Source organism: Silurus aristotelis (genome assembly GCF_946808225.1).
Source record: "Silurus aristotelis genome assembly, chromosome: 13".
Classification (NCBI taxonomy): Eukaryota; Metazoa; Chordata; class Actinopteri; order Siluriformes; family Siluridae; genus Silurus; species Silurus aristotelis.
Window position 1 is genome coordinate 8,348,619 of NC_139586.1, and position 19,020 is coordinate 8,367,638.

The 19,020-nt window shown below is 37.2% G+C and overlaps 2 protein-coding genes across 3 annotated transcripts in view; both read left to right on the top strand.

The window, feature by feature from the left end:
• The first annotated feature begins 5,737 nt into the window (after positions 1 to 5,737).
• commd2 (COMM domain containing 2) lies at positions 5,738 to 8,389 on the top strand. Its single transcript, XM_083557890.1, has 5 exons — positions 5,738 to 5,940; positions 6,243 to 6,320; positions 6,411 to 6,493; positions 6,581 to 6,754; positions 7,714 to 8,389. Exons 1-5 carry the CDS (start codon positions 5,874 to 5,876, stop codon positions 7,909 to 7,911), a joined length of 600 nt encoding a protein of 199 aa, XP_083414016.1. The 5' UTR covers positions 5,738 to 5,873; the 3' UTR covers positions 7,912 to 8,389.
• Positions 8,390 to 10,872: 2,483 nt separating this feature from the next.
• wwtr1 (WW domain containing transcription regulator 1) overlaps positions 10,873 to 19,020 on the top strand; it is a 38,131-nt gene continuing 29,983 nt past the window's right edge. The window contains exon 1 of one of the 2 annotated variants that reach the window (XM_083558311.1): positions 10,873 to 11,660. In XM_083558311.1, coding sequence (XP_083414437.1) covers positions 11,239 to 11,660 — 422 coding nt within the window. In that variant the 5' untranslated portion in view covers positions 10,873 to 11,238. The remainder of the gene's footprint in view (positions 11,661 to 19,020) is intronic. The other variant, XM_083558312.1, reaches the window with a different exon arrangement.

The window sequence follows — 19,020 nt, forward strand, 5'->3', positions numbered from 1 at the left end:
TTGAGTAACAAGAAAATGTTATAAAAACTGAAAGATTAGATAGATAGATAGATAGATAGATAGATAGATAGATAGATAGATAGATAGATGGATAGATGGATGGATGGATGGATGGATGGATGGATGGATAGATAGATAGATAGATAGATAGATAGATAGATAGATAGATAGATAGATAGATAGATAGATAGATAGATAGATTATTATTATTAATATTATTGTTGTTGTTGGTGGTGGTGGTGTTGGTGTTGTTGTTGTATATGCACGCAAAGGATAAATGTTTTATGTTTTTTCAAAATTATAATAGTCACGAATGCTTATACTTCCTGCAATTGCTGTTAATGGATAACTCATTACTCATTTTATTATACATATATGATTATTTGTATGATGTCAATTACTAACATATGATTTTACAAGGAACTACAAATACAATACTCTTTATCTCATTACATCAGTCAGTTGACTTTGTTTATTAACTTTGTTCATACTGGGTTTTATTTGAAGACAAACCTAAAAAGATGTAATCTTGAAATACCTACAAAATTTATGTATTTCCTTTATGAGGAAAGTTTTTCACAGGGTTGGGTCGACTGATTTATTTATTAAGATTCAAGATTTAATATTTTATTTGTAACAAATATAGTTATATGGAGAATACAACTTGCAGTGAAACTTGACTTAATCCACCTCTTAATACCACCACTATCACGTCGCAATTATAGAAACTATCAATACTATACAAAACGCATTATAACAACGTATAATGCGAGCTCATGTATACATTTATTCTCAACAGTCTATTCTCTTCATTTCGTAATGTTTCTTTTTGCTGCACTGCTTCCAGTACATGTATGTGGATGTTAGACAATTTGCATTGACTGAAATCTGGATGGTAAAGATCTATTTCCACCTCTTTTTTGGTGTGTAGTATTTAAGCAGATTAAAATAGCTGTGTATGGATGGATTATTTAGGCTAAATATAGATAATACTTTCTTTCGGCTTCTCCCGTTAGGGGTGGCCACAGCGGATCCGCCGCATGTTTGATTTGGCACATATTTTTTAACGCTGGATGCCCTTCCTAACGCAACCCTCCCCAATTTATCCGGGCTTGGGACTGGCACTGAAAGTGGCTAAGGTTGGTTCCCTGACCGGGGATCGAACCCGGGCTGCAGCGGTGAGAGCGCCGCATCCTAACCACTAGACCACCAGGGACCCCTGAATATAGATAATACATTATCTACAAAACTGTACCCCCCTACAAAACTGTTAAATATGGACAAAGCAAGGGGCATAGGCAAATGCTGTGCTCTTTTATATAAACTTTTTTTGTTATTTCTCGCTACTGACCCATTAAATTATTTTAGGGAAAGACATTAAGCGGTCCCATATTATGTATCAGATGTCTCAAAAAAATAATGTTGATCCAAGTTCCTCTTCGTATCATCTTGTACATCAAGATGTGGAAGGCAAAAATTTATCCTGTCTCATTTAGGCTTGAGCGTGTCTCTTTTTCTCAGAAACAAAAGTTTAGAGGTTTGATACAAAGTATCTTCTTTTGCAGGAGGTCAGCAAGGCGGTGCTCCATGTGTTCAGTGTTGTGACGAAGGAGACCTTGCTTATCATGGGAACAGCAGGTCTGTTGGCTTCCTCAGTCTCCAAACTTAAGTCACTTGTGTCCTTGCTGCTTGGCCTGCTAGTCAATGCTTTCACACTGTCATTCTAGTGGGAAACATTCAAGTGGGAATGTGCTTTATGACTGTAATATGCTCTTAAACTTTAGTTTTGAAGGACCTTTGTTTGGACAATTGGGATGAGTCTTTGAATTTTTGATAGTGTTTTTGAGAGGCCACAAGAACAATGTGAAATGTTATTTCTCTGAGGAGATTTGTAGATTTTTTTAGATAATAATTTAACCTGCTTACTATTAATTTCCTAATATTTATTCTTGAGAAGCCAAAAAAAGCTTACATTACTTTCTCTCCAATAAGTTTTGGAAACAATTGCTTCTCTATGTCATAGACACCTTGAAAGGGCTAGTTAGATAATGGCATTTGAACTCATAAACCCGAGAGTCTTCAAATTAGACCATTCAGAGTCCCTTAAATATCCTGTATATTATGCTGTAGAGGCTAGCCAGCTTCTTATTTTGAAGATGTTATCAGGAACTGTCAAACCTATTCTGTCATGATCTCAGCAACCTCGGCCTGCATCAGGCTGGAAAAACACGAAAGAAAATGTCTTCTTATCTTGTGTCTAAACTTTACACTATGGTCACCTTTTGTGGTTTTACTCTGTCAACATAGATCTATGAGTAATCAAGGCTAAAAAGGGTCAGTTAACACATCAGTCCCAGCAAATAGAGGTCCATTCTGAAACAGAGTAAGGGACACTTTACAAATCTATTGCTTTTCCTTGTCCAGGATGTCCTCAGTGCCCAGGGGAACAAGTCATCCTATGGGTTTAAGCTCATCCGGTCCATTTCATCACCCTGCTGTCATATCGTCCCAAAATGCATCAGAGCAGCTACCACAGCTGCTTCCTTTTGCCCCAAACAAAAGGACAGGGAATAACGGAGGTGGCAGGAAGAAGCCAGAGGAAATCCTGGTGGCTGAAAATATTCATCTCACACGGGGTGAATAGAGCAGTACTGCCCAACACATTTTCAAATACTTGTTCCAGACTTCTCTTTATTCACCTGGATCAGTCCTGGATCAGAAAAAAATACTCTGCTCCTTAGTGGAGTACTTTACATGGCTTTATGGATGGAGACTCTGAAAGAGTGCAATATACTGCTAACTTATTTTCTGAGTCAGTAAAACCTAAACTAACACATATCGATATATAGCACATATTAAAAGATTTAAAATCAACAAAGAACATGTCTTAACTTTTTTCATGTTAGGTTTTCATGACATGTTAATTGGTTTTCATGACATAAGGTTATTGAGGTTTTCATGACATGTTTTCGTGTCTGTCAGTACTCTTCGCAAGAAACCCTGGCCCAAAGAAGTATCCAAAAACTTGGCAAAGTTAACTAAGATGCACATTTATCTAGGAAACTATAGGAAGACATGGTAAAGGCAGTGATGGATGTTTGAATGTGACGTTAGAACAAGATAATAACATTTATTTTTTGACTGTAGACACTGTACATGTTAAAATGTACCACAACTGTCATCTTTTTAAACATACACTAAATATACACTGATTCACTATAAGGGTATATTGGTGTACAAAAAAAACCCTCATTGAATTAAACATTAAGAAAATGTGTTGCTGATAGGATTTTTGATACAATACCATTAAGTAACAATAAAATATATATGGCAATTGTGGTACTGTAAATAAATTATTTGAGAAAAAAAATACTTAAGGATTCCATCATGCACATTTTTTACATTTAATTCTGGTTCCTTCAGACCAGCTCAAACTGCAAATGCATTTACCTAAATGGAAAAGCTGGTAGACTGGCATATTTTAAGTCTTATTTTTCAGCATTAAGACTGATTTCTTTAGCTACCATATATATATATATATATATATATATATATATATATATATATATATATATATATATATATATATATATATATATATATATATATATATATATATATACAGTGGGTACGGAAAGTATTCAGACCCCCTTAAATTTTTCACTTTTTGTTATATTGCAGCCATTTGCTAAAATCATTTAAGTTCATTTACTTTCCTCATGAATGTACACATAGCTCCCCATACTGACAGAAAAACACAGAATTGTTGACCTTTTTGCAGATTTATTAAAAAAGAAAAACTGAAATATCACATGGTCCTAAGTATTCAGACCCTTTGCTGTGACACTCATATATTTAACTCAGGTGCTCTCCATTTCTTCTGATCATCCTTGAGATGGTTCTACACCTTCATTTGAGTCCAGAAATTTTTGATTATACTGATTGGACTTGATTAGGAAAGCCACACACCTGTTTATATAAGACCTTACAGATCACAATGCATGTCAGAGCAAATGAGAATCATTAAGGTCAAAGGAACTGCCTGAAGAGCTCAGAGACAGAATTGTGGCAAGGCACAGATCTGGCCAAGGTTCCAAAAAAATTTTTGCTGCACTTAAGGTTCCTAAGAGCACAGTGGCCTCCATAATCCTCAAATGGAAGATGTTTGGGACGACCAGAACCATTCCTAGAGCTGGCCGACCGGCCAAACTGAGCTATCGGGGGAGAAGAGCCTTGGTGAGAGAGGTAAAGAAGAACCCAAAGATCACTGTGGCTGAGCTCCAGAGATGCAGTCGGGAGATGGGAGAAAGTTGTAGAAAGTCAACCATCACTGCAGCCCTCCACCAGTCGGGGCTTTATGGCAGAGTGGCCCGACGGAAGCCTCTCCTCAGTGTAAGACACATGAAAGCCCGCATGGAGTTCTCCAAGATGGTGAGAAATAAGATTCTCTGGTCTGATGAGACCAAGATAGAACTTTTTGGCCTTAATTCTAAGCGGTATGTGTGGAGAAAACCAGGCACTTCTCATCACCTGTCCAGTACAGTCTCAACAATGAAGCATGGTGGTGGCAGCATCATGCTGTAGGGGTGTTTTTCAGCTGCAGGGACAGGACGACTGGTTGCAATCAAGGGAAAGATGAATGCGGCCAAGCACAGGGATATCCTGGACGAAAACCTTCTCCAGAGTGCTTTGGACCTCAGACTGGGCTGAAGGTTTACCTTCCAACAAGACAATGACCCTAAGCACACAGCTAAAATATCGATGGAGTGGCTTCACAACAACTCTGTGACTGTTCTTGAATGGCCCAGCCAGAGCCCTGACTTAAACCCAATTGAGCATCTCTGGAGAGACCTAAAAATAGCTGTCCACCAACGTTTACCGTCCAACCTGACAGAACTGGAGAGGACCTGCAAGGAGGAATGGCAGAGGATCCCCAAATCCAGGTGTGAAAGACTTGTTGCATCTTTCCTAAAAAGACTCCTGGCTGTATTAGATCAAAAGGGGGCTTCTACTAAATACTGAGCAAAGGGTCTGAATACTTAGGACCATGTGATATTTCAGTTTTTCTTTTTTAATAAATCTGCAACAGTGTCAACAATTCTGTGTTTTTCTGTCACTATAGGGTGCTATGTGTACATTAATGAGGAAAATAAATGAACTTAAATGATTTTAGCAAATGGCTGCAAAATAAAAAAGAGTGAAAAATTTAAGGGGGTCTGAATACTTTCCGTACCCACTGTATATATATATATATATATATATATATATATATATATATATATATATATATATATATATATATATAAATACTAAGATTTCCTGCTTTACTGTCACACTTGTCTATTAATAGGTGTTGGCATTAGTACTAGCTGGAAAAGACGACATATCAGAATGACTAGCTTGACCTGTGTTTTGAGAGCTGGTACCTGGTCACAATACCTTGCATTGTTTTATTAGCGATACATGACGGTAATTGGTGGATTTAGAGTACATAAACCTAAACAGACATTGAATGCTTCATTGTATGTGTTTACAGTACACATTATTTACAAATAGTTTGGTAAAAATCTTTCCTAAAGCTTAAAAGGGAGTTTTCTTTTTCCAAAATGTTGTCATGTAACCCCCCCGTAAAACAGAGTTGTTGTTGTTTTTTTTTGTTTTTTTTTTTGTTTTCTTTTTCTTATTTTTCGTGAATTTATACCGGAACCATTATCATATCTCCCGTTTGTTTGTAGTCGGACTCTGTTCCGGAGCACGAGAACCAGGTCATATGGTCATATGACGCATTACCAGCAAACAGTGTCAGGCAGATTAGCTGTCTGCGTTTATAGTATAAAACTTTATTATTTTTAGGGTTTAAATAGACAGTCAGAATGTTGTTAGTGTTATCTGATGAGCACAAGGAGCATCTGGGGTTTTTAGCCGACGTGGACCCATCGGGTAAGTAACGTTAGCTTTTAGCTTTTTATTGCTAGCCATCAAATGATTGTGTTCTGTGATCCATGTACATAGGATACATATAACAAGTACTAATCAGCTTTAGTGTATATGCACATGTATATAATTATCAAATATTATTTTGGATTAAACATTTTTTTTGTTTGTTTCATTAAATTGCTTTGCAGAAATACTATTAACTTTTTATATGCAATCAAACAGTCAATTCTAGTGACAAATATAAAATTTAGCTTGCTATGCGATTAGTTTGAATTCCATGCCGAATGTAGAAATTGCTTTTGCAGTTGTTGGTGAGTTTGGCAGAATTGCTGTGGAATTTCTGAAAAAGGGCTCAAACCCTAAAATCTATGAGGGGGCAGCAAGTAAGTCTCATTATGTTGCGCTCAGAGTAACAGTTATTGCTCATAATTTGCTTAATGGAACTGTTGATAACTTTGGTTCATGTGGTGCAGGAAAGCTGAGTGTCCCAGCAGAGACTGTCCAGCATGGCGTTGAGGGACTGATGTTTATTCTTACTGAAAGTTCAAAGCTGATGGTAAGCGATTTGATCAATTTATAATGGCCCAGGACAGAAATATATACAGTATGTAAAGAACTGCTCTTTTGTTTGATCTTCCTGTAGATCTCTGAACTGGACTTTCAGGATTCTGTGTTGGTGTTGGGTTTTTCAGAGGAGCTCAATAAACTTCTGCTGCAGCTATATTTGGAAAACAGTAAAGAGGTTCGTCGGATTCTGAGCGGACTCGCCCCATCTCTGTCTCACTATCACAACCTCGAGTGGCGGCTTGATGTACAGGTGGGGTTGTCATTGTCTCTATGGTATCTTATTACACCAGTTAAATGAATATTAATAATTCTGTTTTTGTAAGTGTAATGTCTTTTTGATATATTTTAGACAGGAATGAATGAAGGCACAATACATCATGTGCAGAACTTGTTTAACAGATTCTTTTTATTAAAAATTAAAAATTGCATGCAGTTGAGTGCAAATGTTTGCATCCCTTAAGGTAAAACTGGACAAAGACAAATTTAATTTATTTATGTAATGTTTTAGGTGTCACAGATGTTCCTTTACCATCACAAACAAAAAAAATGCTATGTAATGAATATGATACTATTGAAGACATTAATAGTACATTTAAAAAAAAATTATTATTATTATACTAGTTTAGAGTTTAAGGTTGGAGTTTGTGTGGGAAAGGCAAATCAACTTCTATAAATAATTTTCTGTTCTAATGGATGTTAAATTACATTTAAATTATGAATTATTATTCAATTATGATTAGCATTGATTTATAATAAACAAATATTATAATAACAAGTATGCGATTGAAATACAACTAAATTTTTCCATTTTAAAATGCATGGGGATGCAAACTTTTGAACTCGTGTTTATAATTATTATTATTATTTTTTCTTTTTTTTTTTCTTTTTTTTTTACATTTCAAGCATTTTGGAATTCTTTAAAAACAGCGTGCAAAAAATGTTTAGTATGTATCAATTAAATAAATGATCAAATGATCAAATACAGAAGCATTGTTCCATTTTCCCTATTCAAAATCCTTAGAAGGTGTAAACTTTATTTCCCAAAACATTTGTTTTTGCTTTTTTGAGATTCTCACTTCCATCATTTATATAACAATTATTTTTTAGAAACAAAGTCTCTTTCGTTCTTTAACTCAAACCTTTATTTTATTTCATACACATAAAGTGAGGTATGACAAATTTAACGGATTGACACTGTTGTTTTTGTAGATGGCCAGCAGGGTGATGAGACAGCAGGTGAAACCTACAGTCACCCTGAAGCTTCATTTGGATAGTGGAGACGCACGAAGCGCTCGGGTTCTACAGACCGATCCCGCCACACTGCAGCACCTTATCCAGGAGCTGGAGCGAGCGCTCGCTGAGGTCAAGAGCAACCACTGCCGCCGAATTCTACGCAACATTAAATAGGATTGTACAGAGAATGCACACTAGGTGGTGTTAAAGGTCACCTAAAACAGTAATCAGGAGCACTTCTGTTCTGCTTTTCTTTCTACTGCAGTTTAAGCTTGTAGTTAATGACCTGATGTGCCAGGTGTGTTGTAAAAGGAAAACATTGCATTTTAGGACCCAGCACAAGAAGACTGATTGAATGGTTATAGTTAAATGTTTCAGTGTCAACAGCAGAAAATCATAACTAAACCTTTATACATCTTTGAATTACCTGTCCTTTCTGTCCTTTGGTTATGTCCGGTGTATATGGAGGAAGCTCAAGTATCATTCATTTCAAGAACAAAAATAAGGTTAACAGTATAGAAAGTTCCTTCGGATTGGGATAATGATTAATTTTCTAATCATTCACTAATCTCACACATGAGAGAAAGGAGCTAAACAGGTTATTAGCCTGAATGTGCCGATTTCTCAGCATTTTTGCACCTATCACTTTCACTGTAACAAAAGAACAAAAAACAAAGGTATGTAAGAGAACATAAAACTAAGCCTTTTCCCTCTGTCTAAATCTTAGCCATGTTCATTCCATATATATATATATATATATATATATATATATATATATATATATATATATATATATATATATATATATAATGGCCTTTAGATAATTGCACTCTAGTAGTCAGGGTTAAGTGGTGTGGAAAAAAGGATTAAAGGCACACAGGTGTTAATTCTGTAGTCAGTTTGTGAGAAATGGCTTGATAGAGACATATGACACATATTTGGGTTTTATGATGCTTGTTGAACTTTTGTAGGACTTTTTTTTAGTTCTATTTATTCATGTTTGCCGATATTTTGTTGGATAAACACGTTTTGGATATTTACACAACCAGATGACAATGGGGTTTAGGGTAATGCTCAATTTATTTTTTAATATAATTAATACTAAATAAAATTCCATATTGTCCTACGAATGGGTGACTGAAGTGTTGCCTCACAGCAGGTATAATCCTGAACTCAGGATACTGAGGAGTTGTAATATACACAAAAGCTACTTGACATTGATTGTAGCAAAACATTTATTCTACAGAAAGTTTCATTATGACATGTATAATTCATGTGGGTTTTTGCCAATAAAATTATTTTGAAAATAATGTGCTTTGAGGACGAAAATGTTTTATTTTTATTTTTAATATATATAATAAAATTAAACTTTCAGATGCAGTGATTCACTTCTCACTTACGTCAATTATAATCAACTATTAAAAAAATATCAAACTACATTCTCTGCCTATCAAAATATTGTAATAAAGTAAGTGGAGAAAATGGTACTGCCACACTGAAAGATCATAACACAGATTCAATTGTAAAAACTGGAAAACAAATATATGGTCAAAGGTATGTTGACATTACTTTTAATCATTAAGTTTGGATATATTAGCCACATTATATTTGCTGTATTTTGCAGATGCCCTTGTCCAGATCGATGTACTAAAGTGCTTTAGGTCTCTATCAATGAATAAATCTACACTGGTATGCTGGATTACAAACTTAAGATACATTTGCATACAACTTTCTTAAAAATAGTTTTTATTTATTTATGTAAAAGACAAAGCAAACCTGTAACAGTGCTAGTTTAAGTATTTCAGAAAGAGGTAGGTCTTCACCTGTCGCTTGAAGATAGCCAGTGACTCTGCTGTTTGGACATCTAGGGAAAGTTCATTCCACCACCTCATTAACTGCTAATAGGTACATAAAATCAAGCATGCTAGATATCCATTCAATCTCTATAGACAAACATTGACAGTAAAGTGGGTTATACTTAAGAGCTTTGTGACTTTCAATGTAGCATGGTCTAAGATGCCACAATTGCCACTTCCTAAGTTCATTTCTGATGTACTATGTGCAATGGCACATATCTTTAGCTGGAGTGACAACAGTGGGAGATTTTTTTTGAATGATGAAGTGGTACATTCCAGATCTATTATCTAAAAGGTGAATCTGGGTTTGACAGATGCCATGGAATTGCTAGTTGGTGAATTGCATTTTCAGGGTTCGGGCCCCTTTTTTCCAGTGAAGGGTTAATGCTGCAGCATATTTCAAACAATTGCTTGCAAGTTTGTGGGGAAGGCCCTTTCCTGTTCCAGCATGACTTGTACCCCTGTGGACAAAGCAAAGTCTACAAAGACATTGTTTGATAAGTTTGGTGTAGAGGAACTCCATGACCAGAGCTCTGACCTCTAATTTTGACCATATCATGTATATGTAGAAGTCATTGTATAGATTTGGATTTAAAACTCTGCATGTCATATATATATATACACATACATACATTACAGCACAGTGAAATTCATTTTTTGCATATCCCAGCTTGCTCAGAGATGATATGGCACCTGTGGAGCACAGAGGGTTAAGGGCCTTGCTTAAGGGCCCAAGAGTAGCAGCTTGGCGATACTGGGGCTTGAACCCCCGGCCTGCCAAACAGTAACCCAGCACCTTAACCACTGAGATACCATATATTTTAAAAATTATTTTTGTTGTTAGGTTTTAGCAGGGCCATGGTGTTAAATTGTATAAATAGGTAACTGTGATATAGCATACACATTAGTAGGAAATTAGTGTTATATAATTTCTTACCTCAGAATTATGTATGAATTCTAACTGAATGAAAAATTTATGGCAGATACCTTATAAGATTGGTAACTTTTTTTTTTTTTTTCGCTTACAATTATTATTATTATTATTATTATTATTATTATTATTATGCAATTGAATTTCTTGTTTGCGCTTGTTTACAGATATTCAATCTCTAATACACTTGTTGCTCAGGCTTGTTACGAAACCTGAAGTTCACGGTGTTTATGGCTTTATTTATACATATTCATGAGAAAGAGGTGCGGTCTAATTTAATATTTATAAGGGAGTGTTGCTCCAGGCGTATCGTGCTCATAGAATATTCATGAGGGAGCGCTGACACAGGCGCTGTGGAGGAAAAAGTTTACAAAGTTTGGGACCGGAGCACTGGAATTAGGAAGGTCGACCGAGAGCAGGAAAAGAAAGTTGTCTCGAAACATTTTCCCACAGGTCGAGCCGAGTGAGATGTTTTTTTTCTTCTTCTTCTTAGTCTTGTGTTAACTTTAATGGACTAAAATAGAAATAAATAGAGTTAGTACCGGAGGCCTGAACGATTTTAAAAGGACAGAAAGAAACGGGCCTTGTTTTAAAAGATTTCCTAAGTGGTTTTTTTTTTTTTTGTAACGAGCGAACCGTTACTTCGTTAATAATTTGCCTTTGTTACCAAACAAACGAACAAGCAGAAAAAAACAACACCAAAAAACCCCCAAAATGAGTAGCAACCCAGCTCAGCCTCTACCGGGCCAGCAAGTGATCCATGTCGCCAAGGACCCAGACACGGACCTCGAGGCGCTCTTTAACGCCGTACTGAACCCGCGGCCAAGCTCTTGGAGGAAGAAACACCTGCCCGAGTCGTTTTTCAAGGAGCCCGACTCCGGCTCTCACTCGCGCCAGTCCAGTACGGACTCGGGCAGCCAGCAGCCGCCGAGGCTCCCACCACAGCACGTGCGCTCTCATTCTTCGCCCGCATCACTGCAGCTCAGACCCGGTGCGCTCGCGGCCGCCGCCGTCACCTCGAGCCCCGCGCAGCACGCGCACAGCCGCCACCAGTCCTTCGATGTCACCGATGAGCTGCCGCTGCCGCCCGGGTGGGAGATGGCGTACACGTCCACCGGCCAGAAGTACTTCCTCAAGTGAGTGTCAGGCTTGCTCTGATCCGTGATGTAGCATCCCCGGGTTCGGCCTGCTGCGCGCGGTTACTCCGGGATTCATGAAAAATCATAGTATAATAGACCTTCCGTGAGTGACGCGCAGTGATTTACACTCTCTAATAAAGGCTCCAGAAAAGAAACGATCAGTGGTACCAATAACAAAAAAAAATAAATAAAAAATGTATGGAATTGAAAATATGTATTTTTTTAAATATAAAAGTGTATATATATATATATATATATATATATATATATATATATATATATATATATATATATATATATATATATATATAAAACTTTCTTGAACCTGTCTGCAGTCGTGAAGAAGTGCAGGATCTTTTTACAAACAAAAATTGAGGAAAGTGGAATTAAATCGAGTAAATGTAATTTCTTTCAAAGGAAAAAAAAACAAAACAAAGACTTCTAACCTGGTATCATTTTAAAGAAGATTTTCTGGAACCTTGTTTGACTGTTTTTCTTTTTCAAGCAATTCATATTTTTTTGGTGTCACTCACATGCAGTGACGTTTCTTTTAGTTTAGATGGTTAGATGATAACAGAATGCCTATATGATACAATAAATAATGGTTTATAGGCTCCATTAGCTGTGTAGTTTTTTTGTTTTTTTTTTTTTTTTAGGAAACTGCGTTTATATCGTAGCTGCCGCCATTAACTGTAATGTTGGATCTCTGCTGAAATACTCCTAAGTCAAGTTAGTTGTTAACGAGAACAGAGAGTACTTTCGTTTCTACGTTTTATGCCTGACCTAAAGTTTCACTGATCTGCATTCAGATACACAGGATTAAGGTGAGTGTGTAGGAAACATTCTGACAGTTTCAGGGTGTGGGTCAGACAAATGAAGACGTGTTTTCTTTTCATTTGCACACACTGCACTTTTCACTCTAAATCCATTATCAAGACTCACCTTGATCATGTGATGAGAATGACTCTTTTGAGATGTGCCTAAGGTGAAAGACAAGCGTGGCTCTGTGTATATAATTGTTTTGAACAGGCTTATTTTAGGAATGAAGGGTTGGGGTGTGTGGGGGGAGGGGGGCAGAGGTCGTGGTGGTTCTCTCAATCACTAGAATGTTTATAGGTCACCCAGGGTGTGTCCAGCTCAATGGGATGTGTAAACTGATAAGCTCCACCTATATCGCACCCACAGCTTGTATCGGGGTGACATAATAATAATATAACGTCACTCTAATTTGACTAATGATCCTAAATCAGGGATTATATTTTACCTAATCAATTTTTGTTGTCTATTAATTTGAATAAAATGCATCTAACCGTTATGATTGGAACAATGAACAGGCATAGCAAATAAATGGACATGTTGTGTACAGATGAGTGATTTACTCTGACGCACATCTCAAAGCCTGTTTTGTCCAGAAGTATGACTTTGACTCAGATGCAGAAACGGCCTCCATGTGGTCATTTTCCTGATTTCCTCCTCTTCTTTCCAAACTGTGTTGTTGCATTTTAAGATGAACATGTTAGTGCCTGCCATTCAGTTGGCACATCCACCATCAACAAAGCTGCAGACCTGGGCTTCCCTCCGCCCTGCAATTAAGCAGTCAAGAAGACAAAAGTCTGCCTGTCAGGGGTAATTATTCTTTCGAATAAGTGGACCCCCCCCCCCCCCCCCAATAACTAACAAACCCCCCTGGTCTCCCTTTGTCTCTGTACACCTTGTGTGCTGGCGCCTTTTGAAGAAACTAATTAATACTTAAAATATTGCCACTAGATTTAGGCCATGCTTTTAGGTGATTCTTCTTACTTCAAGCTATATGCACAATTTCAAATTTTACAATTGGCCATGACAATTGACAATTTAACTAAAGAAGCAGAAAATAATGATGTCCCATTTTTAGATTCAGGAAGTACGTATTGTTTGTAATATGACTTCGAACAGCCATTCCACCTTGAACACTTCCAGAAGTATCTTTCTTTACTGCTGCGTCACCTCCCGCATCACTGACTTAAGGAATTGTCACTGTGCGACATCTCGCATCTCCCCAAACCTGTTTTGGTTGTAAATGTCGGTGTCCTTAAGCAATAACTAAAGGAACAGCACTTAGAAGTCCAGGAAAGACAGATCCACTGGCACAAGTTTAACAAAAGGCAATGATGGTTATGAAATCACTGTAGTGATCCGCAGCTGGGTTTTCTGGTTCAGTTAGTCAATGATAGTCCGATTTACGTTTTTTTTTCTTTAAAAAAAAAGCTTGGGGTTTTTGTCTGCTATTTTATACCTAATATTCCTTTTAAAGTCTGCCCAAGATGAGTAAATTGTAAATTATTCTTTGCTTTTTACAACCAGTTGAGAAATGGATTTGTTCTTCCATGTTTCCTGATTTCTTCTTCGCTACAGTTTGATAATATGATTGGACACATCTGTTTCATAAAATACATAGGAGTAGATTTTCTGGCATGCTAGCATGAATTCTGGGAGCAGAATTGACTTGATATTTTTTTGGTGGATTTTATTTGAGCAGAGTAGGGATAGGCCTCTAGCAAATGAATGGATAAGCCGGTTTGGGAACATGTGATGCAAGAGACTGTCTTTGATAATACCTGTTGTGTCACACAATTCAACCAAAGACAGAAATCTTTTGCTTGACATATCTTGCCTTTTGCTATTTTTAAATTAGTTGAAAATATTGGTTGATTACATGTGCTGTTCTCTTTTGAGCTAATCAAGAGTCAAGTACAAGTCATATTCTTGTGTTCATCCAGTCTGTTGCACTAGGCACAAATTCAATTAAGCAGGTGGACAGTAATGGAAGTAGGGCTTCTGACAGTTTCTAATAGGACCTTGGTTTGGCTACTATTTATAAAGTAGCCATACCATATATATATTTAGGATTTTTTCCATCTCACCTGGGGGTTTACAGGTTGCTGGCCACTATCACTATGGTAATTTAAAATATTTTATGATTTCCTGAAAATAGTTAAAGTTTGCATTTTTTTAAACTTTTGGTTTATCCTAGCAACTGAAAGCACAATACCGTAGTTGTATAACAATATGGAATGGTTTTCTGTTGTTAATTATATGTTGTGAACTTCCTCAGTAGTTGTATTTAAAAAAAACAAAAAAACAAATCTGTCTAATTTTGTTGATCTGCTTTTTAAAGAACCAGGGTTGGTTTGTTTTAAATTACCTGATAGATAAGATGTGATTATTAATTGATTGTATGTGTAGCCGTTTGAGTTTCCAAAGCGTTACTGAGTTTGGCAATGTCAACAATGCCACAGTAGCTGCTGTTCACATACACAACAGCTGATGGGCCAATCTGAGAAGAGCCCTAAGTGAGGGCCTCTACCATGCTGACATATCATATATAGAAACAGCCTGTTATTTATGGGCTTTAGGCTTTTGATGCAAGGCTTGTTTAATACTTGACCTTTGCTGCTGCACTTAAATGAAGTCTGTTTTGAGAAACTGCTCATATTCAGATCCTATAGTTTTATAGAACAAAGTCATAATTTTTGATTCGTTCTCGCTCAGGGTCTCGCTTGTGTCCTGTTAGCATCGCTGCAAACACTTTAAAAACAAAGAGACCCTTCAGAGTGACGTGTGATCCCTGACGTGGAGTGTTTAACTCTGCCAGATAAGATGATCTATTCATAAAGCATCTAAGGGCCAGCTTTGATTTAATTAATGTATGCTGGGTGAGAGGGAAAAGAAAGTTTTGTCTGCATGTTTGCAGACTGCGAGCAGTTACGTGCTCAAATCAGTCAATAATCCGATATGCGCGAGGTTGCTTAAACGGCTGTGCAGGGGCCGGAGGTGTCTGACAGAGAGAGCTTTGTTTATGTGGCCGCTCCTGTAAATCGTCCTCAGTCGTGGTTTATAACTGTTAAATGAGGAAACGGCTCTCTGGCCACATATCAGCTCTCCTACATGGTGCTGCTGACCTTCAGCAGACGTCCCTTTACGGGAAGACAGCTGGAAGCCTTTAGCTGGAGAGAAGATGGGAGATTACTACACACACACACACACACACACACACACACACACATATACACACACGCACACGTACGTGCTTGACTGCATTTCATGTGCTTTCACCTTTGTCAGTTACAGACCTCAGCACAGTGCATGGAACAGACAAGTCTAAGCTCTTCCAGGAACTTTTGCTTTTGATCATTATAATGCAGTAGATGTAAACTTGGCTGCACACACTGTCTGGGTTCACAATAGTTTAAAAGCAGGGCCTGCAGTAGCCATTATTTTATTATATTATAAAGGAAATAATATTTGTTTATAGTAGCTGTTATTATATTAACTGTCTTATTTTTGTTTATAAGTTTAGATGTTTCTGTTCATAAGAGTTGTACTTTAAATTACATCAGACCAGTGGTCACATTTCTTATTTATTTATTTATTTATTTATTTATTTATTTATTTATTTTTATTTAATTATTATATGATTTTTGTTTCTGTGCCATTTTCCACACTCTCCCTCCTCCCATTTCCCAATATGCAGTTAAAAAAGACTGCTCAGTCCACAGGATATGGAACCACTCATTTCCTTTGGTTTGCCTAGATAATAGCTGAAGGGACCTCTCTTTGGGGTTTGGTAAAGTAGAAAAAACAACAAACATGAGTCACTTCAAAGGCTGCAGTAAATATGGGGAAAACGGACAATATGACTAACTTTACAAAAGAAATGAAAACATTAGGCCTTGTTTTTGGCCTTTTTAGTGGGCTTAAACTTTATAATGTGTCATATGTAAATAGTCCTGTGTAAGAAAGTGGTTTGTTTGATCTTTTGGTGGGGATTTAATTTAGTCCTAGAGGAAAAAAAGATAATCCGATTCTGCATCGATTACTTCATTACAAACGTTAATAAATTATGCTCTGCAAATTTATCCAGGACCAGGCAAACTGTGTGACATGAAACCCGAACAAAGATAACTCCTTGAACTACAAATGAAGCATCAAAAATATTCCGTGTGCCAGTTTTTGCCAGTCTAAATAATGTCGGGCCATCTGTAGACTTCACAGCTGTTAAAGAAGACCAAAATCTTGTAACTTTCCAAAAACAATGCATTCTTTGAAAGCCTAAGATGTCTGGAGAATGGAGCTTGAAAAACTTGGTTTAGTTTTTTTTCCCTTTTTTTTAAAACAGTATATCTTTCTCAAAGACAGTTTTATGCACCTCCAGTTTAGGAATAGGTGTAGAATAAGAAATTAGATTTAGTTTTTGCTCTTGTTTTATCGAATATAACGGAAAATTATAAATCGTACCTTAAAAGGTTTGCTGAATACTATCAAAAGCTGACAGAAGTTTTTCTCTTTTTTGCCCATATATGGGTTTTCCTGCAAGTAGGAGGGGTCTTGGATACAAACTCCTCCCTCTATCTCTTCAGCTCTTTCTCTCACTGCCTATTCATGAGGTCTGGAATTTGAGCAGCAGTTATGTGGGTGTATTGTTCCCGCAGCACAGAAAAGCTCTTGGCGACCCCTCGCCTGCTTTTCTATACCGCAGGCATTTCATTCAGCACGCCGATGCGTGCGGCCGCAATTGTTTCTGAGCTGATCAGAGAGCAGGCGATGGACAGGGGTCCATCCTGATTCACACTACTGTCACGTGTGACGTGTCTCTGGCCACCGAGGACATGCCGGTGTGGGCCAACTTGAGCATGAGCTAATGCTTATTGTCTGATCAAAAAGACGCGATAATGAAGGGAGAATGTGCTCTCGCGGAGGGGCCCTGACATGCTCCTGATCTCTCTCAAACCGAGGCAGCTGCATTCCAGTCGCCACTGTGTAAGTTATGAATGGGGGTTGGCCATAAAGTCAGTGAGAAGCAAAGGATGACGGAATTCCTTGAGTTTACTGACTTTGCCGTAATCTGATTAGGCACACCATTTAACAAGCACACATTAAAATCTCTAGTGGAGGGCATGACTGGCAGCTAACATTTAGGAATTTTTCAACCCCCCTCACACAGAGACTTCAAGAAGTTCTTCTTTACGAAGACAGAACGCCCATGCAAACTGCAGGTGTTAAAAAAAACAAAACCGGTACAGCTGCATAGCTGCAGTCTCTGCTCTTACGCAGCCTTTAGGCCTCCTGATGCCACATTCCGATTAGCTCCCCGCAAGGAACGGAAAAGTGCCAATTTCATCCATAACTTCATGTGGCAAGGTTTTCTCCATAGTGATCCAGTTCACTGCTAGCTTATAGGTCAGTGCGCTGTTGCTGTCAGAATAGCAATTGGCGTCAGCTGCCATGGCGTCTCTGGGTGAGACGTGTCTGAACTGGTCTCCGTTATGGATAAGCCTATGTTCAGACAGGCTGCTGACAAAGGTTTTTTTTATATCCACATTTGAGTTTTTGCAATCTGTCTTTTCTCTCTATTTGTTATGGGTTTTGGATCAGATTTGAATTTACAACTCTCTTTTTTACAACTCATTTTTAGGTGCTCATACCTCACACGTTGTCTGACATTTCACTTCCTATTCACTATAAATGCTCACTACTTTGGGTATACCTTGTTGCTATAGCAAGTAATTTGGGACAATCTATAATCCAGGATTGTCTTAAAAATTATCACATGTTGGCAATTTTTAAGCAAGGAAACATTAATATAAATATATAAAATGTTCATATAATTTTAATATATTTTTTATATATAATAATTATTATAATCAAATCGAATAAAGCAGTTTGACTGGTCCAGTCCACATGGCAAAATCATCTTTTGTTAATGATTTTTAACTTCTGGTGTTCACACCTCTGCATAGTTACTATAAAAGCTGAGTCATATGCAAATTCAAGTTGGGACTACAGCCCAAGCAAACAAATCAGGTTTGGACACATTAAAATGCTTGGTATAAGAAAAGAAAATTAAGAAATAAATCTTATTTGCTATGTTGTTGCAGTTTACATTTAGCGGTGTCAAATAAGCAATTTCTGTTTGTTCCAAAAGTGGAATATTGCTCTGCTGTGAAGATCATGCTATATGAGAGTAAACGTTATTTTGAGAAATAATTTAGAATGTCGAATAGGATACAATAAAATTGTTAAACATGGCTGTAGAAAACTGATGTGTCTTGAAGAAGAAATATATAGGTATATATGTATAGGTAATTTAAGGTAGAAAGTGCAAATCCAAATAAGCTGTTAATAATGGCAGGTTGAGTATATTAAGCGGTAAATTAGCAGGGGATAGAGCTAGGGGGTGTGGGTATGTGAGAGGCAGAGAGCGAGGTGGGGAACTGGCTCAGATCCAGGGTTCATTCCCATGTCTGCTGTGGGATTATTAACAATGAGTGCTTTGTGCAGGAGGGCATTAGGCTAATATCAATCCACTCTTTTTATT

What these genes read in the sequence shown, in the direction of transcription:
- commd2 (XM_083557890.1), top strand. Translation starts at nt 5,874, where the DNA reads ATGTTGTTAGTGTTATCTGATGAGCACAAGGAGCATCTGGGGTTTTTA. An exon ending in AGCCGACGTGGACCCATCGG is followed by an intron (nt 5,941 to 6,242) that starts GTAAGTAACGTT and finishes TTGCTTTTGCAG; the next exon opens with TTGTTGGTGAGTTTGGCAGA. An exon ending in AATCTATGAGGGGGCAGCAA is followed by an intron (nt 6,321 to 6,410) that starts GTAAGTCTCATT and finishes CATGTGGTGCAG; the next exon opens with GAAAGCTGAGTGTCCCAGCA.